This window comes from Ictidomys tridecemlineatus, chromosome 3 (assembly GCF_052094955.1).
Source record: "Ictidomys tridecemlineatus isolate mIctTri1 chromosome 3, mIctTri1.hap1, whole genome shotgun sequence".
Classification (NCBI taxonomy): domain Eukaryota; kingdom Metazoa; phylum Chordata; class Mammalia; order Rodentia; family Sciuridae; genus Ictidomys; species Ictidomys tridecemlineatus.
The window spans coordinates 212,162,784-212,187,304 of NC_135479.1; the positions used below are offsets into that span (position 1 = coordinate 212,162,784).

Consider the following 24,521-nt stretch of genomic DNA (forward strand, 5'->3'; position numbering starts at 1 on the left):
CCTAAATGTGACCTCATTGGGAAATAGGGCATCTGTCTATCTAACTGGTTAGGACGAGGTCACAGCGGAGCCGTGGGGCCTTGGTCCCACGTGACTGTGTCTTGGTGAGAACTGAGAGGGGGTTTCTGCTGTCCAAGCCCCTCAGCGTGGACAGGTCCAGCAACAAGAGGAGGTCAAAAGGCAACTGTGTGCATCCTCCGGGAAGCTAGAGATGGGGCCAAGAGACAGCCTTGGGATGTGACATCAGGAAGTCACAGGAGACTCTGAAGAGGGAACTGCCAGGAGTCAGTAAGAGGAAGAGCCCAACTCAGGAGCAGGGCAGGGGTGGTGTGGAGCACTCTCTCCAAAGTCCACCACAAAAAAGAAAAATGCGAGAAAATGACAGACGACAGCTGGCAAAGGAAGGCTTTGTCTACAATGGGAGCCCAGGCTCCTGTGCACCGTGCCCTCAGACAATAGCAGGCACAAGGGAGAACGGGTGGACGGCATCGCAGGAGGTCAGGTGACAGCGGGACTAGAGCAAGGTCAGCTGCAAGGGCAGAGGGACGTCTCCTTCTGTGAGGGAACATGGGGACCGGCATTGCTGGGGAAGGGTCTTCCCAGACCTGTACCCAGGCTCCAGGAAGTAGAGACATTCTTCTGAGAGGCTGGGGAGTGGTTCCTTGTGCTGGGAACAGCTGCTCAAGAGCTCAGTCGGGGACACTCTCAGCAAGACTCAGGGAAAGAGGAAGAGCCTGGCAGTTAGTGGGAAGGTCCAGCCAGCACGAGCTGGCTCAGGGGCCCCCGTCGTGCCTGGTCTCTGGCTAGCCCAGCAGGCAGAAGGCAGGAAGTGAGACGGTGGGTGGTGACATCCCCGACCTGGGAAGCTGTGGCGATGTGGTCACTAAACAGAGAGGACATCGAAGCTGCCTTTTCTTCCCTGTCCCATCTGCAATGGGCTGACCACTATGGTGGCCGAGCCTGATGGCCTTCTGGAGCCACTGCCACCAACCTACCTGCTTAGGGACCTCTTCCACCTGGTCCAGCCCAGAGTCGAGACAGCAGCACCATGCTTGTCTTCATCTCTGGTCCCGACAATTTCCTGAGATCGCATTGACCTCCTCAGCACTGAAACTTGTATTTCTAAGTCCTGAATCTGTTTGCTCACACTCCGTCACGCTGCCTGAGCAGCCCTTGCTTCTGACATCGACTTGGGCCTGGTGACGGTGATGACCGTAGTTGCCCTGCCCGACACTGTGCCGTCCATGATCCTGTTACTCCCTTCGACTCTCATGAAATAAAAAAGCAGATGAGCAAGAGGCCAGAGAGTACCCTTGGGGGCCAGAGAGTGCCCTTGGGGCCAAATTAGATGTGACTGGCATCGTTGGCCATCTGTTTGCTTGTCTGGAAAGTACAGAGATCCAGAACTAAGGGGCAGAGGAGGAGACCCCCGAATGATGCATGTAAAACGAACTACCTTTACCTACTGGTGGAGCACGGGAAGAAACTGGTCAGCGTGCTCGCCAACCTTGGGTGAGAGCGTCTCACGGCTGGGGTGCTTGGGTGCTAGGAGATGACTGTGTCCCTTGCTGTCCCAGCAATCAATGGTGATGATCATGTCCAAAAACAGATGGATGTGTGAAAAAGAACAAAGGCACTTTCACAAAAGAAGTGACATTACACAGAACGGTGTTACCGGTGCTGGCATTGCTCCCCCGCCTGCCCCTTAGCTGGTGTCTGAAAACTGGGGTGGAAGGGTCCCGGAACCCCAGCAGACAAGATGGTGCACCGTGGCGAACCTGCACCCCCAACATGATCTGTGCCGAGCACTCCATCTCCCTCTGGGAGTCTGGGATGTGCCAGGCAGCAGGCGCCTGTGTCACCAGCCCCAGTGAAACCCTGGGCACCGCGTCCCCATGATCAGACGGCACTGCTTCTCCTGCCATGGGAGATGGACCTGGCCTTTAGTGTTATCATCTGTGGTCACATTGTGCCCAGACCCAAATGTCGCACCAGTCACTGGCAAAGGCTTCCTGCAGAGCACCAGGTGTGTGTGTCCTTTGATGTTCAATGTGGACAGAAAGTTGTTCCCTTTTACTCAAAACAAAGGAGGAAGAGCACAGCCCTTGGACCCGGCCCCTCCATCCGAGGAGACAGAACCCTCCTGGGGCCATCGATGCCCTGACAGAGGAATTCAGAGAAGAAATATCCTAACAGAAAATGGGGCCTCTGCTAAAGAGGGAGATGGTTTCTCTGGGAGCTGTAAAATGTTTGCTTTTTCCATTTTCCAAATCTGGTTACCCTTGGGCTGTGCCTTTGATGTTAATGCAGCTTAACCCCTGGTGAGATCCACACAATTTTATCAGGAGAAACAGAAGCAGAGAGCTGGGCTGTCTCTCTGCCGCCCCTGATCGGAGGCCGTTCTCAATGGGCACAGAGAGCAAAACCCAAGAGCTAGCGGGGCCATTGTTCTTCTCCGGGATGGCGTCTTGCCTATCTCGACATCAGCACATCGCCATCCACATTAATATGCTGATTTTTAAAAGGCTTCCACTCTTGCACAGGGCAAGATAAGGAACAAGGATGTGAAGGAAATGCACAGAGATCCCTGACTCCTGCTATTCCTGGCTCATCTGGGTGAGGAGACGACGGGTCAGAAACCGGCACATTAACGGGGCCCTTCGGTGGCACAGGATATGCCATCTCTGTGCCCACTCAGGAGCCTCCCCTGCACCGGAGCCTGAGAGTGAAGTGAAGCACACACAGGTCTCAGGTGGAGGCCCAGGTGCACACAGCTGCTGCATCAGACCACAGAGACTTCTCCCCACCCAGGGGATCCCAGGGCTGTCACTCTTAGGCTACTGGATTTCTCTTTCTAAATATGACTCAAAATAAAAGACTCGTTTACATGCTTGATTTTGGAAACCTCCTGACCTATGGCAGAGAGATTCCTGAGTGGACACTTAGGCCACTGATGCCCGGCCTGTGGGCAAGCTCTGCATGACCCCACGTGCCCGGGCTCCTGGGGACGGGTAAGGATCACATGGGGCCAGGCGGGCGGCCCACCTCTGCCTCCCATTCGTCTTCTCAACCACAGAGAGGACAGCAAGGAGACCCACCAGCAGTGACCACTAAAAAGGAATTTAGAGAACACAAGTATCCACTCCCCAACTCCAGCTTTCCAAAGAGCCCGCCTGGAGGTGTGCATGGTAACCCCAGGCTCACCTACTAGAGGGAGGCACTGGCTAGATGTTTCTGCACAGCCTCCAGGCTGAGCGCCCCAGCATTACCAGGGAAGCCCGAGCAGGGGCCGAGGCCACAGCTTGTCACCATCCTTCAGGGCCTTTCCCTGGGTGCCAGAAGAGGTCTCCCAGGTCACCCAGTCCTGGGGCTATCACATAGATCCACGGCAGGGTCTCCCACCAGCTTCTGCTTCTGGTTGGCTTAGTGATCGCTTTTCTCCTCGGGGTAAAGCACCAGCTAAAGGCAGGGGTCTCATGGGAGAGTGGCCCTTTCCTGGGACAAAGACGCCAGCTAGATTCACTGCAGCCTGGGGCGTCTTGGGAATCCAGAAGAGGGAGGTGGGGTGCTGACCACACCAAGAAGTCAGTCGAAAATCTTTCAGCAGGAGCTGCAGGGGTGGGCGATGGGCAGAGCAGAGACACACACCGTTTCCCTTCACTACTGTGCGTGTGGCGTGGGGGACGTCCTCCTTGGAGCTTGGTGCTGACTTAGAACAAACCCCTCTGTACGGGGGACCTCTGGGCTGGCCAAGGTCACCCACTGCAGCCCCAAATCCCAGCATATCCCCAGAGGCTCAGCATGAAGGTGGGAGGCCCCTGGCTCCTCCAGGCCCCCAGCCTTCCTCTGCTCTCACCTGTGCCTGGGCTTGGCTCTAGGGAGAAACGGAATCCTTCTCCACCCCCAATATTAGAAACAGGTTTATTTATTTATCACCTCTGGTGATTCCGGGACTCCTTCCCTGGACACAGGGCCCACTGCGGCAGTAACAAGAAATGGCGGGTTACACTGTGGGGCTCAAGTTCCACCTTCTTACAGATCATGTTTAATTACAGGTCTGTCTGCCTCAGGCTCAATGAGCAGGGTCTCTCCCTCCCCCCGACTCAACAGCTTAGATACAGGCCAGTAAAAGCTGCCCACTGACAGATCCCTCAAGATAAAATACCGGGCTACAGTTGTTTTGCAGATGCGGCTGAGAAGGGAGGAACACCAAGTGCTCACCCGTGGCGTACGCTGTTGATTTTAAATTTTTACCAAAGAGTGAAACTGCCCAATGTTGTCCAGGGAGGGCGCGGCAGCCACGGGTCCCCATCCGTGTGATGCGGCTTCTGCACTCCGCACGCACCAGCCACCCACTCTCCACAAACAACTTGGCACTTACTTAGGTTCACTTTGGAAAGAAGTCTGTTCACACGGGCTGCAGACAGCAAAGCTGCGTGGGCCTGTGGCACGGATGAAGGATGTCCAGCAAACACTAACGCGTGTCATGTCACGTTGCACAGAGACAGACCCTGAGGGTGCACACGTCTGTGCCCCCAGACCTCCACTCTTCCTCCCTCCTTCCAGGTATGTGCCTCACTAAAGTCAGCTACAGCCACTGGTCTGGCATGAAACATGAGCAGAGTGACACGTGTCATTCCAGGTGCGCACACGACGAGGCCGTCTGTCACTCTCCCGCACCCTGTTCTCTGCCGGGGCAGACACTGAGGCTGCAGAAGGGCAGTGCCCTAGGGTAATGGATTCTCCTTCGGCCTAGGCCACAGCATGTGGGAGATGGCAAATGCAGCCCCCGCGCTCACCTGCACCACCTAGCCAAGTACAGTTGAGGGCCTTTCCCCTCTGACTCTGCGCTCAGCCAAAAACTCACTCAAATCTCCCGTCTGCCATTCAGAAAACCTAAAGAACCTCCGAGGAGAGGAGATTCAGACTATTAAACCATGAAAATTAGCAAATAAAAACATATAGGTGTGTCTGCACTCTGATGATGGCAGTCATGTTTCAATTCTAAAACAGCATCTTTCAATACTCTAACAAATTAGGATGGTTCGCCAGCAGAGCAGCAAGAAGCTACTGCCCACTGGAGCGTGAGGGTTTGCCTGCACGGTGAAAAGCATTAAAATAAACTGACGGCTCCCACGGCAGCCCATATTCCTGCCACGTGTCCTAAGGACAGAGTGTTTCAAGTTTGACTTAGATTTTCACTTGTTGTAAACTAACCTATCCTCTCTAGCGAATCAACAGGCTGAAAACAAGAATCACGTTAGAGAGTGCGCACAGACCCAACTGTGTGTTGTGCGCGTTAGAACACAGCCTGTGCTCCTCACAGGGCTTTTCCAAAAGCAGACAACAAATTCTTCAATGTGCCGAGACCATCATACGAGGAGATGCAAAGCTGGAAGACTGCACATCGTGCCCACAGGGGCCTTTCAGGTCAAGAGCACAGAGCAGAAATTCACCTCAATACCATTAAAAATGGAAAACCACAACTTCTCAAAGGCTGCTTCAGCTCTAAATATAAGCCTCTGCATTATTCACATAAAAATATATATTTCAGTTCTGAGACTATAGTCTTAATAGAATCTTCAAGTCTGAGATCAGAGATGCACACACCATCTAACATATTTAAAAAGACCTGAAGAGCATGGAACCACAGCTTCTATTTCCCAGATTTTAGGTTCCAAGTATAGGTCAACACGCATGTCACTGGGCATGTCACGGATGCAATACCACTACTACCTACTTATAAAACAGAAATAAAACCACAATTATCTCATAAAAGTTAGCATAATGGCTCTTCTTATAGTGCACGCAACAATTTTTATCCACCATTCAATTCTCCAAAGACTGTTAGACAGGAGCCTCTGTAAACCAGAGTGTGCACAAAGCTACCCGTCCTGCACCATGGCACACCTGAGCACAGCCTACCTGAGACAAGGGAAACGGTGTCTTTCTCCCAGGAGACGACAGTGATGTACGCCTCCACGGAGGAGGGGATAATGCACTTGAAGACCGCGACATTGCCTCTCATGGTTTTCTGGTCCTCCACACGGACTGTGTAGGGCTCCCGTAAAACTGCAAAGCAAGAGGGGATCCTCAGTGAGACACAGGCGGGGTTTCTCTCTGAGAGCAGCATCCTAATGTGCAGCCTGGTGTACACGTACCTACTGCACTGCACGTTCACTGGGAAAAATCAAGAAGCCTCCCTTTAATGTTTTCCATGCACCCCCAGCTGAGAATCACCCACTCATTAACAACAGCACTGCACTCACAGACAGGGGTGTGGCCAAAGGCCTTCCCGAGCCCCTACAGCATGGCGAGGCGGGAAGAGACTTCCTGAAGGACGAGCCCTGCTCTAGAAGCTATGGTGACCAGAGACTACTCTTGGTCTTTGGCCATAAAAAAAAAAAAAAAAAGAATAAAAACTCCTAGAAAGACAACCTTATCCAGAATTCTCAAAAAATACAACAATTAATATAATTCCTCCCAAGTGAAAAATGTTTTACGATGGTTGAACAGCAGTTTAGGAGACAGTTGTTACTCTTCCCTCTCATAGAGACAGATACTGATGGAGGAGACTATCCCTCTCTCCCCATCATGGGAGCATCCAAGGAAGAGCTAAGGGGGCACTTAGAATGACATTCATGCTGTCTGGGCTCACAGTTTTAACCCATAGGAGGGTTCTGCTGTTCGAGGTCCAGAGTAGGCCCAACCACCAGGGTTTGAGTCCTTTAATTTCTCTCAGCAATGTTTTGTGATTTCCAGTGTAATCTCTCACAGTTAAAATCAGATTTGTCACTATTGTTTGTTCAGATCCTATTCTAAACCCTATCTTAAAAAAAATTCTATCTATAATTTGTGTATGTGACTATATGTGCTGATCTTGAATACCTAAATCTTGACACGTTCACTTATTATTTCTACTGCTCTTTGCAGAAGATTGTCAAAATTCATGATTATTATCGACAAATGAAGACAGGTAAATTTCTTTCTTTGCAATTGGAACATATTTTGCTTTTTTTTTCTTGTCATATTGCTCTGGCTACAACCTCTAATATAATGCCAAGTAGATGTGCTTAGAGCACATACCTTCTTATTGTCCTTAATCTTTGGAGGGAAAGCATTAATCTTTTTCTATTACGTATGATGTTACTTAGCTATTGTAGGATTTTTATAGTTGTTTTTATCAGATTGAGAAAGTTTCCTTCTATTTCTAGTGTTCTGAGAGTTTTTAGCCTAAGTGGACATGAGATTCGTAAATGCTTCTCTATACCTGTTGAAATAATCACATGATTTTTACTTTTAACATGTTAATGTGAATTACTTTTATTAATTTTTTAAAAATTTATTTATTTATTCTAATTTGTCATATATGATAGCAGAATGCATTTCAATTCGTAGTACATATATACAGCATACTTTTTCATGTCTTTGTTTATACACAAAGTAGAATCACACCATTCATGTCTTCATACATGTACTTGGGGTAATGATGTCCATCTCATTTTTTCAAATTTGAATTAAACTTGCATTCTAGATAAAAGCTCTACATAGACATAATATAGTGTTTTTTAAATGTGTTACTGGATGCAATTTGATCAAGTTTTTAGAATTTCATATCCAAATTCATTAGTGATATTTTTAGTTCTTTTTTTATAATGTCTTTGTTTTGTTGATGTCAGGGTAATACTGATCATTCGAGGAAATGTTCATTTCTTCTTAAATTTTCTGAAAAAAATCTCCAGAATTTTTATTACCTCTGAAGTATTTAGATTTCAAAGTTAATCCATCTGAACCTGATATTTCATTATAGAAAATTTTATATTTACAAATTTAATTTTTTGAAAGATATAGGGCTACTCAGTTCATCTACTTCTTATTTTTCCATATTTTAATTGAAATACTATATTATACATAATGGTAAGATTTGTTGTTACTTATCCATTCTTGTGCATAACAAAAAATTATGATTTGTCCAATATCTTTATCCAGTATTTTCCCTAACTCTCTCCTACTCCATCTTTCTGGTTCCTTTCCTATGGTCTACTAATTTCTGTTTTTTTTTTTTGTTGTTGTTTTTTTTTTAATCCTCCTCAACCTTTCTTTTCCCTTTTCCCCTCCAGCTTCCACAAGAGAGAAAACATACAATCCCCGACTTCCTGAGTGTGGTTTATTTTGCTTAACATAATGTTCTCAAGTGTCATTTTCCTGCAAATGACATAAGTTTCTTCTTCTTTATAGATGAATAAAACTTCATTGTGTATATATAACACTTTTTTTAATCCATGCATTCATTTCATGGACACAAGCTGGTTCCATAGTTTGGTTATTGAAAATTGTGCTGTTCTGAACATGAGTATGCATGTGTCACTAGAGTATGAAAACTTTAATTCTTTAGAATAAATATTGAGGAGTGGGTAGCTGGATCACATGGTGGTTCCATTCATCTTTCAAGGAGCCTCCATACTGATTTCCATAGTGGTTTTTATATCAGTACCATGCAGTTGTATAACATGAAGTCAGGTATTATGAAGTTTCCCACATTGCTTTATTTGGCTTAGAATTGCTTTGGTTATTCTGGATCTTTTTTCTTTCCAAATGAATTTTAGGAATGTTTTTGCTAATTCTGTAAAAAATGTCATTGGCATTTTGATGTGCATTGCATTTAATCTGTACATTGCTTTGGGTAGTGTGGCCATTTTAACAATATTAATTCTGTCTATCCATGAACATGGGATGTCTTTCCATCTTCAGAGGTCTTCTTTAATTGCTCTCTTTAAAGTGCCATAGTTTTCACTGTAGACGTCTTTCATCTCACTGGGTAGATTTATTCACAGGATTACTTCTTTCCTCTTTTTTTTCTTTTTCTCTTTCAGGGATATTGTGAATGGGATTGTTTTCCTGATTTCTTTCTCAGCAGATTCTTTATAGGTGCATAGGAAAGTTATTATCTATTTCTTCTTCAGTAAATTTTGGTATTTTGTGTCTTTCAAGGAATTTTTCATTCATTGAAGTTGTTATATTTACTGGCATATATTTTTTTCTCAATGTGTAGATATGTAGATATATCTGTATATATCTGTAGAATATACAGATATGTCGGCTCTCACGTTCTTGATGCTGATCATTTTTCTTGCCTTTTATTTTTCATTTTAATCTGACTACCAGAATATAAATTTTATCAATCCTTTTCAGAGAAACAACTTTTGGTTTCACAGATTTCCTCCATTATTTCCAGTTGACAATGTATTGATTTCCAAATTAACCTATGTAATTTTTATTCTAAATAAATATGTATATTTATAAAATATATATGCACATATATGTTACATTTACTTCTTTAGTTTTAACATGGAAAGTGAGGTCAACAGTTGAGCATTTCCATCATCTCCAATATAGGCTTTAGAGCTATAAATCTCTCTCCAAGTACTGCTTCAATGCTATCCCAAAAATTCATTTTCCCCCCTTTAACAACCCTGGGAATTGATCCAAAATTCCTACATATTATGTGCATATTTTTATTCTGTTTAAAACTTTTCTAATTTCCTTATGCTAATTTCCTGCTTTCTAATTTTTCTTCTACATTTTATGGACATGTGCATTTTATTTAGTATCCAAATATTTGGTGATTTCCTGAGAATTTTATTGTTAATGATTTCTAATTTAGTTCCACTTTGATTAAAGAATGCATTTCATATGACTTGAAATTTTTAAAATTCATCTTAGACTTCCTTGTTGACCAGAATATAGCATATGTTAGTAAATATCTGTATATACCAGAAGATAATGCACATTGTTCTTTATCTACATGCCAATTTGAGCCAGATGGCACACACCTGTAATTTCCGCTGCTCAAGAGTCTTAAGTTGGAGGGTCACAAGTTCAAGGCCAGTCTGGGCAATTTGGTGAGAACATATCTCACAATAAAATTTAAAATAGGGCCAGGGATGTTGTTCACTGGTAGAACCCTTGCCTAGCAAATGTGAGGCCCTGGATTCAACCCCCAGTACCATTAAAAAAATGTAAATTTGGTCAAGTGGTCTTTAGTCTCCCTGATTGTCTATTTCTACCAATTGAAAGAAGGGTGTTTAAATATCCAGTTACAGTTCTGACAGATCTGTTCCTCCTTGCAGTTCTGTCAGCTTGAGTAACATGCTTAAGTTCTGCTGTGAGGGGCATAAGTACTTAGAACAGTCACAGCTTCTTAACTGATGCCCTTGTAGTCCTGTAGTACCTGGATGCACTGTGCACCGTGATTGACAACGCAGCTGCTCAGCTCTTCCTGTCTGGTCTCCCTGGACTGGCTGGCTTTGGTGAGCATGCTCTGCCTTTTCCCAGCCTTGACCTTCAGCCCCCTTGCTATGATCCAGATGTGTCCCCCAGAGGTCCCTGTGCTGGATTTTTGGTCCCCAGTGTGACAATGTTGAGGGGAGGAGAAAACTTTATGAGGTGGGCCCAGGGGAGGTGGTAAGACCTGGGGTGTTGCCCTTGGAATGGATTACTATGGCTCTAACAGCACCCAGTTAGCTCCACCACAGTGTGTGTGTACAAAGAGCAGGCCTTGCCCCTGAACCTGTCTTCCAGCCTCACCATGTGAAACCTCACCTGGTCACTTCTTTTCCATTTCTCTGCCATGTTGTACCCTGTTATGGGGGTCTCATCAGATATCGAATAGAGGAAGCTTCTTACTCTTGGACTTTAACCTCCAAAAACACGAGCTTAATAAACCTTTTTAAAAAATAAAGGATGCAGCCTTTTGTCATAGTAATAGAAAACAGACTAATATGCTACTTGTGTCTTTCTATTTGAAGGGTATTTCTTTTAAGCAGTGTTGAATTTAGTCCGGCAACATCTGCCTACAAATTTTGGAAATTCTCAGGCTCGATTCTCCCATCTTACTTTTTGATCTATATTTTCACCACTGACCTTGGTTCCACTTCCTTCTTGGTCACTGGTGGCGAGGCACTGCCTGTAGCTTGGGCAGGGGCAGCTCTGTGTCAAGCAGCCCATCTGCACCCCAGCCTTTGGCACAGAATGGCTAGGAAGTGTTTGATGCTGAAACTAGGCTTGTGGGTTAATGGGACACCATGATTGTGGGGAGCCGTTCTCACACATGACTGGGCGACTCCCGGTTGGGGTCTGAGACGTTCTGGCTAACTGTGTCGGAGCTTTCCCGGCCCTCTCCTGATGAGAGAGCCTGTCTGTGTGGGGGGTGTGACTGGCCCCGGGGGCCAATCACTGACCCTGACCTTGAAGTGCGGCCCCCCCTTCAACCTTCACTGGATGGAATTCTCCCCTGAATTTCTTGTTCCCCAATAAAAGTCTACTCCCTGGCGTGCTCGCTCTCTCTCTCCTGCTAGCCCTGAGTAATCCTTGCTGCCCTGCCAGGTGGTTCAAGGTGGGAACCAGAGAGGGGAGCCGTCTCGGACCTGGTCATAGAAAAAGGTAACTGAGTCTGTGTGTTTTATTTCGATCTCTGCTAGCTAACTTTTATGCCAAGAACCTCATTAATGAAACCAGTGCTCTGGTCGCATGGTGGAATGATGAGTGTCTGTCCTATTGACTGAGGTCAAAACATTGAAGATAACAAGAATTTTTTGTGCTATCAAAGGGAAGGCTATGGTGTAATGGATTATTCCAGGAAAATTCCAGTTCCATTCTAGTGGGACAGTTAGAAGATGCCCCATGTGTGGGCAGAAGGTAACATGGGCATCCCACACCTATCCTGAATGACCATTTCTCCTGTACTAGTCTGTATTCACAGGGCAAAAGCAGACTTCAAGGGCTCTACAAGCAATCTACCAGGTTCCTGAGGGGCTGGGATTGCAGCTCAGTGGTAGAGCATGTCCTTAGCTTCAATCCCCAGCACCAAAAAATAAACAAATACATGAAAAATTTAAAAAGATTATTGGAATCAAACTGTGTTCATAATAGTGAGCAAAATTATGTGAGAAAGGAAATTTCACCTGGGCATTGTAACTGTCCATGCTGTAGGTTCAAACTGACATGGTGTGTGTTCCCCTGGTTCATGCTTCTCAGGGAGAAGAGCAATAGCACAAGTGGGGAAGGGACAGGTGGCAGAGATGCCGTCACAATGATGCAAACTCCATCCCTCCCTCCAAAACATTCAGTGCCATGCAAAAGCAACCACTTGGGTGACAAATTTAGAAAACAGCAGTTACAACAGGAATGAGCCTTTATCTGACAGGTAACCCACATCAGAAATGAAGGATTAATAATTCAGATGTTGTGTATTTATGTTTGAAATTCCAGGCTTCTCTCTGAGTGGTACTTTGTAGACTATAAATATGTTCTTATAACATCATTGAAATGTTCATCCTGCCAAGTCAAAGGCACTCACTGTGTCTGTCTCTGTGTCAGGGTTAGAACTCCCTACACAAATTTCATTTGCTTTACTTTAATGATTTGACATATCAAATTTTCATCTCTCTTGATTAAAGTCGATCTGCCCTTCTTTGGTGCGTTCTTGCACAGGTTTGGGAATTCGTGAGCATGTCCTGGAGATCCAGATAGAGTTGGGAAAACAACGAGCTGGCATAGGGAGTCCGTCCAGTGTCTCATTGCACATGTCAAAGACCCTGTGCAGGAATTCAGAGACACCCTATAGTTTGTTCATATGGTAATGTCCTCCGCAAGGCCTTCCTCGCGGGCTGAAGAAATTATTACAAAGTCCCCCCAGCCACCTGATGGATGAGACAGCCATCAAACTCACATTCCTCATTGCCCTGTGGTTAAGTCAGGACAGTCTACTCAAGGATTTCAAGGCTGGGCTTTCAAACACTGTTTAAAGCTCTGTTTGCTAACAGGAGTCCAACTGCGAATGTGTTTTGCAAGGCTTTGGTAAATCTGTACAAGGACACAATATGTCCTGTATATAGTGCCTTTGATGTGTGTGTCTCTCAGACTGTGTTTCTGGGTTAACTTGTAGCAGTGACAACTTTAAAAAGTCACAATATGTTGTTAAAAGGAACATATTTCAACAACATGTGATACAGTCAAAAATGTTAAAATAGCATAGATTTTTTTTTTTTTTCACAAGGAACGTGGGGTATTGGATTGATCCTATCTCTACTGCAGTACACACATGTGCTATGTTTAAACCTCAGCTCAACTGTTTGTCTTCTTTTCTCCCCTGCACCTCCCCTAGGATGGGGTCAGGGAGGTTTGCTGGGCAGTTTCGTGTTGCTGTGAGCACAACAGTGGAGAACAGTAACTTGGAAGAAGAAAAGTTTATTTGGGGCTCATGGCTTCGGAGGTTCAGTCCGTGGCAAGCTGACTCCATTGCTCTGGGCCCAAGTGAGGTGCAGCATCCTGGCAGAAGGGCACAGTGGAGGGAAGCTGCTGGGCTGGTGGTGGCCAGGGACAGAATATATTCCCCAAGAGCACACCCCAGGGACCCACTTCCTCTGGCCATGCCCCACATGCCTACGGTCACCACCCAGTACTCCATTCCAGTCACTAATCCGTCTGATGGGTTAATCCACTGATGAGGTGATAATTCCCATCATCTAGTCACTTCACCCCCGAAGGTTCCTGCATGGCTTCCAGAGCTTCCCAGGGGACATCTGGTAACCAAACTGTAACAGTGGTCGGAGGCTAATACTCAAGACGTCTGCCACTAAAAGTCTGAGTCATTGTATCAATTAGCAAGAAAATAACAAGGTTGGGATGCAGTTCAGAACCTGCGAAGCTCACAATCACTCCTTGCAAATTTGAGTTCCAACACCCCTGGGCACTCTGAAGTCCAGGGAAGGAGCACTTTGAAACTACACGCAAGGTCTTTCCAATGGCAGAATAAACTTTAGAAGGGGCTTTCACCGGTTCCCAGTGGCAGTGGCACTTTGCCCTCTGTCCCTGTCCCCCCACTGGACCCCACCAGGCGGGGAGGAGAGGAAGCCTGTGGCGCTACTCACCGGCCTTGATGTGGACATCCTGACTTCTAATTTTCCCTGAAGGATTCTCAGCTGTGCAATAGTAAGTATTATCATGGATTAAGGTGCTGAAGCTGGAAGGAGGGAAGGGGAAGATCTGGAGGGTGCCGTTGGGGTGGACGTGGCGGATCCCGGGGACGTCGTAGATCTCCTCGCCCGTCGCTAGGTACCATCTGAGAGTCACAGGAGGGATGCCTGCAGCCGGGCAGGGCACCAGCGTCCCCGACGTGCTCGCGAACACTACCTCTTGCAGAGATGCATTGACAAAGTAGAGGCTGGAGTGGGGTTCTTCACCAAACACTGCAGGAGAGAACAGAGAGGCCGTGAGCGACCCCTCCTGCACATGTGCACTGCCGACCTCCCAGGGTGGTCCGAGGACCCGCCAGGAGCGCCACCAAGACTAAACAAGGCAAAAGTGGTCAAACTACTCTGGACAGAGGCTAGGGCTGGAAATAAGGAACCACTCCAGCTTCGTATTTTGTAGGCAAACGGATAAATTCCCCTAGACTTTATCTTTTGATAATTTACTAACTTGATGGGGGTGCTGCATGCCCTGCTCTGTCCCCACAGCACTGACCTTGACCGCACTTCACATTAGGTATCCCGTGTGCACTATTGTCTTTCTTCGCCAGGAGGACATAACCCTCATGGAGACAGGGTACTGACCACCTAACTATTCCATGGAGCACAGAGCCTAACTCCAGTGGGGCCTCCAGGAGGAGAGGCCCAGAGAATGGTGCCCCCACCAGGCGCCAGGTATGTTGAGATCTCTCCCAGAATGAAATCAGCCACAATTTTAAAAAGTTAATATCGAAGGCTCTATGTAAAGCATTTCAAAAGCATAACTGGTTGTCAGAAAATAGTGTCCATGAACAACGCACATTTTTGATAAGAACAATAAAGAGAACTTTGACAAAAGGTCATCCAATTGCAGCAGCCTACAGCTCCCATCTGGCCCACCTGCCTGTATGCTTCCCTCTGTATCACACTGTGTCAAAACGCACACACGTCACATGTGCCATCGCTGTGGACTCTGCCTCATTCCACTCACATCATATCATATACACAAACCCCTGGTTCTACAAGACTTCAGTAAGTATATGTTTGTGGGTGTGCATTTTATATGATATGATTTCCAAAACTATTTTTCTGACCTTCTGATTGATGCTTTCATTCAAACTCCTACAAATAAAGCACCTGCAAGCCAATGGCTACCTGTTCAGCTTTCTACTTCGTTGATCCAGTGCCCACATGGTGCTTGGCAACAAATACACACAACCATCCTAGACATGACCCAAGAAACCAGAAGAGAGATTCCAGAAGTTAAACGGAGATCTGTAGATGCAAGGAAGGCCTGCCTCTCAGACCCATGAGCTCCTGAGACTTGCTGGGGCAGGTGTGCACCAGGCACGCATCCTTAGGAAGGAAGGGAGGAAGCGGCAGGTGCTGGGAGTCAGCCTGGTTGGTCAGAGGCCAAGGGAGGTGGGGGGCGCCTGTTCCGCACCAGCCCAGTGGTGTTGCTCTGGCTCCTTGGCACAGCAGCTCAGCAGGTAAGTACAGGGGCTCTGCCAAAGAGAACGTGGAATTCAGAGGGTTGTCACCTGACCAAGGACACGGGCCAGAAGGTGGCAGGACCATGACGCTTTCTTTCCAGTGAAGGTTCTTAAGAAATACGTTTCCTCTCTGACATGGGCGGGGTCAGAGGCGGCTCCTCCCAGAGTGTGTGGGGGCTTTTTCAGTGTGGGACCAAGGGGACAGAGCCTCCTGGAACACCAGCACGTGTGTCATAAAATGTGTGTGCCCATTTTGGGCATGTACTTAAGGGACATGGTTTGGTAAGAAAGAGAAAGTTACCATTACTTACAAGGGGACGGGCCGGATTTGGAACAGGGTACAGCTGGCTGGCTCTGTCTGCTAGTGGCAGAGCGCTAGGGAGGGCTCTGGAGGGATGCCTGCCGTCGGGCAGGGCACCAGCGACCTCAAAGCTGCGAGGATCACCTCCCACAGCGAGGGAAGAGGGCATTTGTGGGTGCTGACGGAGTGGGAGAGGTGTGGACCAAGACTCGAGCAGAAGTCCTGGTGGAGAGGGGCCAGTCAGCAAGATGGTGGTGCCCTTGGCTCATGCCTGTCTCCCCTGCAGGCACCAAAGGGGACACTGTGCAGCTCTCTACAGGCCTTCAGTTTAGGGCCAAAGCCCCACCCCAGCACACCCCAGCAGCTGGAAATACCTTCCACTGAGTTGGCACTGGAAACAAGCACCGGCCTCCGGGATTGGTCTTATCCAAGGACCGACTGGTCAGAGGTGGGTGCAAAAGCCTGCGTGTGGGTTAACTCAGAACCCTCTGGAGGGCGACCCAGCAGGGAAACGGGTGGACGCCACCCTGCAGACCAACTCTCTGCCGGGGCTGCTGTCCTGGCTGCCTTCCTGATGCACCCCGAGAACACGGCCCCCCAGACCTGCGGGCAGCTCCCTCCAAGCACCTTCCAGGGAACTCCACACGCCATCTGAGCTGGGCCGCTGCGCTAGTCCCCACCTGGGGTCACGTACCTTTAACATTAGGCAAAACATTAAAATGGAGCCAACTCATACCCCATTATAAGTCCCTACCGAATCACAAGGAATAAAAAATGAAAATAAAAAAGGAGAGAGAAAACGTTAAATCCAGAATGTCACTGGCTGTGGACAAACTTTGTGAGGGTAGTCCTGCACTGAATAAGGTCGCGATGGGCCAAAGCTCCCAGGCTGGGGTTCTCTGGGGACCCACTGATACGGAGGGCTAATATGGAGCGCCACCAACACATAGCTTATTTTCTGAATAAGCATTTCCATATGAAAAGCACACATTTGCCTACAGTCGTGAGCTGCATAAAGGTGTTGGGGTCAAGGATAGGCCACACACACCTTGGTGGTCCTAGGGATTACAACAATGCTGGGAAGTCCCATCCCCTGGTGACACTGCAGCCAGCCTGGGGTGGCGATGCAGGGCATCACACCGTTGTGGTTTACATGTGTCACTATGTGAGAGCGCAGTGGCTGTGTGTGTCATATAGAGCAGAGAGGTCACCATGCCAAAGGCTTGAACCGTAGCACGTTCATCAGGATAAATAGGGGTCAATGACAAAATCCCACAGGGCACTGGGACATTGCAGAATGCAGTTCCACTGGGGACCTTTCTCTAATGTGCCTATCTGGAATTTGGTTTCCATTCAGGAAAACCAAGGTTATCCCTAACACCACCAAGGAGAGATGGGGGGCCTGCTGCCCCCCGTGAAACTAACCTGGGCTGCCCACCCAACGCTCTTCTCCCCTCCTGGCAAAGGCTGGCCAGCACGTTGGTGTGGCGATAGGGGAGGAGCATGAAGAGGTGTCCAGCCCACGACCCTAGTGCAGAGGGGACCCCACAAGGAGTGGCCTGGAGTGGGGACCAAGCTCACACCTCTCAGTACTGCGTCATGCTGAGCAATTAAATGGTCATGTGACCAGTCATTTAATCATGAAGCACCAATTTTAGATTGTACTAATTTAAAAAAAAAATAAAAGGAAGAGAAAGCAAAGAAGGCGTTTTTTGAAAGACTAGATGGTCTTCAATGTCCGTTCCACCAATTTTGCTCTACTACTCCATGACATGGGGGGACAGGTACCGGGAATTGAACCCAAGGGCCCTCAACCCTTAAACCACATCCTTAGCCTTTTTTTCCTTTATTTTTCTTAATTTTGAGACAGGGTTTCACTGAGTTGCTCAGGGCCTCGCACATGCCAGGAAAGCATAGCCTACATCTCCATCCCCCTTTTCTGTTTAATTTTGAGATGGGGTCTTGTTCATTGCCCGGCTGGCCTTGAACCTGCGATCCTCCTGCCTCCATCTCCTGAACAGCTGGGATTATAGGCGTGCCCAGCACCTGGCCATTCCAGGAAGCTGGACGAGTCACAGAGTCATTCTCTACAGACACTCTGGAGAGGTGGCGCCTCTCACCTCACCGCGTCAGTTTCCTGAGGCGGCTGATCCGAGCCTGGGCAGTGACCAGGAGTTTGACCGCCAGGGCCCAGGCTGACCACTGCTGAGCCCAACCCGAGGGAGCACCATGTGAGAGAAGAGGGGGGAGAAACGCACGTTTCATAAAAGATCAAGCCTCCCCGACGGTAGGAGAGAAAGGGTGTCACCAGGTAGTGACTGCTTTATCACGTTCTTCCCCCAGTATAACTAAAGCTGTTAGCAAACTTCATAAACCAGGAGATGAAAATCATTGCTCGCTAAGAAATCAGTTCAGATCAGAACAGAGTTAACCGTTCAGCACTGCAGTTTTCAATACAAATGAAAATGCTGATTGTAGCACTATAATTTTACATTTGAGCTTTCTAAGAAACTGACATTACCCCAAACATATTGTTAGGAATGAGGTAACTGTCATTCTTCAAGGCTAATTAATTCCACCCAGATTCTTTTTTTGTTTTTCCCCTACATTACTCTTCTGTCAACTCGATTGTGGGTAATTTGAACTAAATAAAATTTGGTCATGTTTGAATTTATCCTCCTCTATGCTAAAAGTAGCCTTGTTAAGAGAAGCCAAGACTTTGAAAATGTGAATGTACGTATAAGAGAGATTATTCAATTAAATGTACAGTGTGTTATTGAAAAGCACATTCCAGGGGCCAGCCTGTGAAGTTATTTAAAGGATTGCAGGAAAAGTGATAAATAATTCTTTAGTCCTAGTAAAGAGATAAGTGACCTCTAGGGGATTCCTGTCACTTCTCCTGACGTTTTTTTTAAGGTGTTGTACATTCCTCTTTCAACTTCAACCGCCGGGTTTAATAATGTGACATCAACTCATTTTGTAAGACACCCACCCTGTAGCCACAGACGAGAGAAGACCTCAGCCACACCCCAGAGCTCTTGTTTCCTGCCTCCAGGCCCATCCTCTGCCTGAGTACGAGGACTCTGCGCCCACGGTGACTCTGCTCCTCCCGGGGCAGCCTCAGACACTGGGTCCTGTGGCTGTGCCAAGGTCCCAGGAAGAGCCACCCAAGGTCCCAGGAAGAGCCAGGGCTTAAAAAGGAAAGCTCAGCTATGCGCCCAGCATGTTGAGAAGTCCAGGGGTCAAAGTCCTGGGCATCGCCTGGAGGGAGCTCGGGAAGGGGCTGTGAAGAACGGCCTTCCACTGCTGACACTTTGGTGTTTTCCAGGTTATGATGGACCAAGGCTCCAGCAGCAAACACGGAGAACATTCCTCAACAAAGAGATGTCTGTACTTCAGCTCTCCTTCAAGTCACACGGCAGAGGAGAGACACGGGGGAACGCATACAGTAGGCAGCAACAGCATGGTTCTCTCAGGGAGCACTCAGTGGGCACCTCGTACACGCCAGGCCTCCTGTGAGGCTCCGGCACAGCACGATTGGAGGGTCTGGGTGCTGCTGTCCAGGGAGGGTCATCTGGAGGGTGTGGCTGTCTGGCAAAGAGAGCAATTAGACTTCTATTTGCTGAACTGCAGAATGGTGTGCGGTTCTTCACACAGCGCTGCGGGACCGAGAGAGAGAGAGAGAGAGAGAGAGAGAGAGAGAGAGAGAGAGAGAGAGAGAGAACAGCAAGCCAGCCTAAGGGAGGTGGGGAACACTTCCCGTGGTGGGGGGAAGGCAAAAGCATGGTCCGCACTCTGAGTTGCCAGAGTAGGGAGAGAAAGAGAAGGAGCAGTCCACTGCCGCTTTAGCCCACATCTGAAAGTAACGGACAGTGCCTGGCAGGGAGCTTTGGGTCTTTATACTCATTTCTCCTGAAAACACTGATCTGGCATCGACAGAGTACCTGGCACTGTGCCAAGACCCAGAGCACACTAATTATCAAGGGCACAGAGAGCCACTGACATCTGGAGCTAGCATTTCAGGTGCCCCAGCAGGAAGCCCAGATTACGGGGGATGTCAGATGCCCAGCAAGGAAGCACATGACGCATGCTTCAGGACTCAGGACTGTCCACATAAAAACCTGTGGACAGGTGTTTAAATCAGCATTGTTAATAATAGCTAAACATGGACACCGTCCATGTGTCCATCAACTGCTGGACAAACAAAATGCAGTCCATCCATGCAATGGAATATTAGTCAGCAGTGAAAAGGAATGAGGTGCTGTTTGAAACAGGCTTCAATGACCCTTGGTAACATCACACTGAGTACAAACCAAGGCACAAAAGTCCACACGCTACCTGACTACAGTCACACAAAGTGTCCAGAAGAGGGAAGCACACAGAAGGTACTAACGTACATTAGTGGCTTAACGGACTGGACTAGGAGCAAGAGGGTGACAACCTGAGGTGCTGAAGATGTTCTAGAATGGACAGCAGTGAAGGGGCACAGATCTGTGAACAAACAGAAAACCACTGAGAGATACACTGAGCCGGGTTCCCTTTATGACAGCAGACTGTATCTCAATCAAACTGTTTTAGCGAGTCACTGGAAGTTTTGACGTGGAACCATCGTTTGCCAGACCAGTGTTTCAGGGGAGAAGCCTGCAGGCAGGAGGTGGGGCCGGGCAGCTGTGTTGTGCAGGGGAGAGAAGGGCCTGACCATGTGGACATGTCCCATGGCCCCAGCCAGATCTGTGGGCAGGAGCGTAGGGGAGAGGAGAGTGGAGGGGCCTTCCGTCAGCTTTTCCCTGCCGTGACTACAGGACCCGACCAGCACCATCATAGAGGAGGGAGGGCTGACGGGAGGGCTCAGGGTGTTAGTCCACAGAAAGCTGGTTCCACTCCTGGGGGCTCGAGGGGAGGCAGGGCATCACGGAGGCAGAGGGTGGCAGAGGGAAGCGGCTCACATCATGGTCAGAAGCCGAGAGCCTCCCACTTCCCGGACACAGAAATATGCCCAAAGCCACGCCCCAGTGCCCACCCCCTCCAGCCACACCCCACCACCTATCAGGGGATTGAGTCACCGTAAGGAATCTCACAACCCAGGCATTGCTCCTCGGAACCACTGTCTCACACGTGAGCTTTTGGTGGTGGCCTCACATCCAGACCCTAACATTCTGCCCCTGGCCCCCCAAAACTCACAACCATCTCCAAATGCAAAATGCAGTTTTTCCATGTCGAGACTCCCCACAGTCAACAGTTCCAAGACCTCTCAGAGCTCAAGTCCACAGTCTTCCCCGAGGCTCAGGGCCATCTGATTTTGTGAGCTCCTGCAAGAGCCCAAGCAATTTACAAGGATCAAGCTTATATAATGGTGCAGGGTAGTCGTTTCCACTCACAAACTTAGGGGCACAGAGAGAAAGGATAGGACCCAAGCAAGGCGGAAATCCACCTGGGCACGCTAGTCCTGCAGTTCCGGGTCCAGAATCTTGGGTACGTGACATCTTATCGTGCTCTCCCAAGGGCATGGGTAGCTCCACCGCGGCGGCCCTGTGGGTTGCAGCCTCAGGGGTCCTTCCATTGGCTTCTCTCTGCTTCCCTCCGCCACACACTCCACCATGGTGTTCAGCCTCATGTCGAGTTCTGAGAATTGAAGCTGGTCCTCTGTGGACTAAGACCTCTGAAACCTCAAATAAACCTTTCTCCTCTACAACTGCACTGGATCTGGTCCTTTAGTCACAGCAGCGAAAAAGCTGACCAAAGCGCTGGGACTCACCCCCGCTGCAGAGTCACGCTCAGTTTTCACTTTGCCGTGCTGGGCCCGGACCCCAGGGCTTCATGCGTGCTAGGCCAGCGGTCAGCCACTGAGCCTGGCTGCTGCTCCGTGGTGACACATGAGCCAGGAGGAAGCACCAGGTAAACGGTATGAGAAGAGGAAATCCAGCCTCAGTTCTGCTGAGGTTAAGGGGCACTGCCCTCGGGCTACCAGTCAGGAGTCCAGGACTCCAAAATCAGACACACGTGCAGGAAAACTGATGCCCATCGTCAGAGGAAATAGTCCAAGAAAAGGGCGAGGAACTAGGGACAAAACCCACAGATGGATCCTCAGGGAATATTTCTAAGGTGGGGAAAGGACATTTGATGAAGGACTTGTACCTGAAATAGGAAGAACTCCTGCACCTCAGCTGGAGGTGGCCGCCCCATGCCAACAGCCACTTGACAAAGGCCCCTGCATGGACAGCCACCGAAGGCCTGACAAGGTGCCCCAGCTGCTAGTCAAAGTGAAAGCATAAACTGGTGCCACCTGTTCCCTGCAGAACCACCAGCGTGGAGGCAGGAACACTCCTCGCAGCTCACGGATGTGGGCAGCAGGACGCCGAGCTGCAGGGGGTGGGCAAACTGGCGAAATCCTGTGGGCACCGTGTGCCAGTGTTGCATGAAGCTGAACACATGACTTGTGGCTCCACAGTCCAGTCCTGAGCACATGTGAACAGAAACCCAAGCCTGTGTCTCAGGAAAACACAGTAGACCACCTGTCCCAGGAACTGCTTGTGAGTCACAAGCTCCAAGCTACCTGGACATTGATCAATAGTAACATTGATAAGTAGTATCCTATTTGTACATCAAAATGCTATGCAAGAGTAAAAATCAACTACAATCACACACAAAATGTTATCAGTCATACACAGCGATGTTCACTTGTTAGTTTGCTCTGCTGCAAGCCGGGCAGCAAAGCCCTGGACCCCTGAGCCACATCCCCAGCCTCTCACACCACAAGGTTGAAGGACAGTACACAGACACAGAGTGCACACTGTGTTCTTGTTTTTATCAAACTTTTAAAGTAGGAAAAGCTAATCTATGATGTAAAGAGTCAGACTAAGGGCTACCGTGGGGGCGGGGCCAGTGGAGCAAATAGAAAGGGCATGAGTGACATCCAAGTGGCTGTCCTCAAACCTGCGCTGGGTGTGGGGCACCCGGAGCTGTGAACTGTGACATGCACACAGTGACTCACAGGCATTTTATACCTCACACGTAAAGTCAAAAGTTTAAAGAAACAGGAAAAGAAAACTCCATCAAGGAGATAAGGAAGAAACGGAGAGAGGGACCCAAAGCCCTGGCGGGAGGATGTCTTTAACGAGAGGACAGCACTTTGGGGAACTGAACCAACCGTTTTCACTGTGGATGTGACTTCCAAGGAGTCAGGAGATTGGAGAACTCGCACAGGCTGTTGGGTTTATGAGTTTGGGATAGATTCATTTTGAATGGAAATGACGTTCGGGTCCGAAACCCTTGTCTGGGTTTTATGAGAACCTGTGAATGGAGAAGGAACTGCTCTGGGGAGGTCCTCCAACATGAAAGGGAAGATAACTCAGCCTTAGGTAAATAAGTCAAGAACGCACGATCTTTAGCTAATTGGGAGACTCCAAGATCTTTTTATATTTGAGTAAAGGCTTAGAGATTCCATGTCGTGTGGATCAGACCCCTGATCCTGACAAATGAGGGTCTCGTGATGACTTGGACATCTCCCAGGGCTTTGTGAAGTAATTCCAAGTCAGGTTCCAAATCCTACGTCACGTCAATTGTGCCTTGAGCTTGAGGACTACCCTTCAGTCGCTGCATCTAGTCTCCGGCACGAGAGCCCCGGCACAGCCATCCTCGGGAATGAGGACTGGGTCGACCTTCATAGTGACCTGGGACTCAGAAAAGTGGAACTTGTCTGTGACCACGGTCAAACAGCCACCAGGACTGCAGAACGTCAGGAACTGGACGCGCCCTCCAGCCTGCAGCAGGCAGACGTCCAGGAATGCCCATCAGGGACCTGTGAACTAGGGAAGGCCCAGAGCCCCTGCTTACCTCTGGGAGGATCCAAAGATCCCTCCAAAAGAGAGGACTGGGCGAAGCTGAGGAAGGAGGCCAAGGGGCTCGGTGCATAGGCTGCAGGGAGGAGGCTGCAGGGAGGAGGCTGCAGGGAGGAGGGAGGCTGCAGGGAGGAGGGAGGCTGCAGGGAGGAGGGAGGCTGCAGGGAGGAGGCTGCAGGGAGCGGGCTGCGGAGCTGGGGAGCCTCCCTTCAGCGTCTCCACCGCGTCCTAGTGTCTGCATGTCTGTGAGGAAACTACCAACGTTGGGTCAGGAACAGCAGAAAGGGGCGGGAAATCCCTGAAGTTTGTGCAGGGGAGGGAGAGCTCAAGGCCCAGCAGCCCGAGTGGACAGAAGTCTGAAAGAACCTCAGAGCACATCAGGCCGCGGGCCTGAGGATTGTCATGGAGGTCAGAGTGACCCTGCGGGGGACAAAACCAATCCCGAGCAGCCGAAAGGCACAAAAAACAAATGCCAATATTAGTGGAAAGCAATAAGATCTAACAACCAATCATACAGGATTCTACAACGCCTTCTATCCGATACAAAACTAGACACAAAGAGGAGATGGCCCATGGTCGGGAATAAAACCAATCCGTGGAGTCAGAGCCGGGAATGAGAGCCGGGAGGATCTGCAGGCGCCGTCGGGAACGGAGCTGTGACAATCCCTCCTCACCGGGTTCAAGAGAGGAGAGAGAAGCAGGCAGACGGGGAGAAGATAAAAATAGCCAAGTGGAGCCTTAAGAGGCTGAAAACGCAGGGTATGGAACGAAAGTCAGACAGCGGTCTCAACAGCTCCCTCGACTGTGGGAGAAGTGTCCATGGACCAGGGGACAGCAGTGTTTCCACCGCAGACACTGCCCACGTCGGAAACAAAGGGAA

At 48.7% G+C, this 24,521-nt stretch overlaps 1 protein-coding gene across 8 annotated transcripts in view; it reads right to left on the reverse strand.

Annotated features, from left to right (window-relative positions):
* Dscam (DS cell adhesion molecule) overlaps positions 1–24,521 on the reverse strand; it is a 660,878-nt gene that overhangs the window by 523,112 nt on the left and 113,245 nt on the right. For all 8 annotated transcript variants that reach the window (XM_021725291.2, XM_078044665.1, XM_078044664.1 and 5 more), the window contains exons 2-3: positions 13,932–14,249; positions 5,926–6,072 (exon numbers count right to left, since the gene is read on the reverse strand). In XM_021725291.2, the coding sequence (XP_021580966.1) occupies positions 5,926–6,072; positions 13,932–14,249 (465 nt within the window). The remainder of the gene's footprint in view (positions 1–5,925; positions 6,073–13,931; positions 14,250–24,521) is intronic.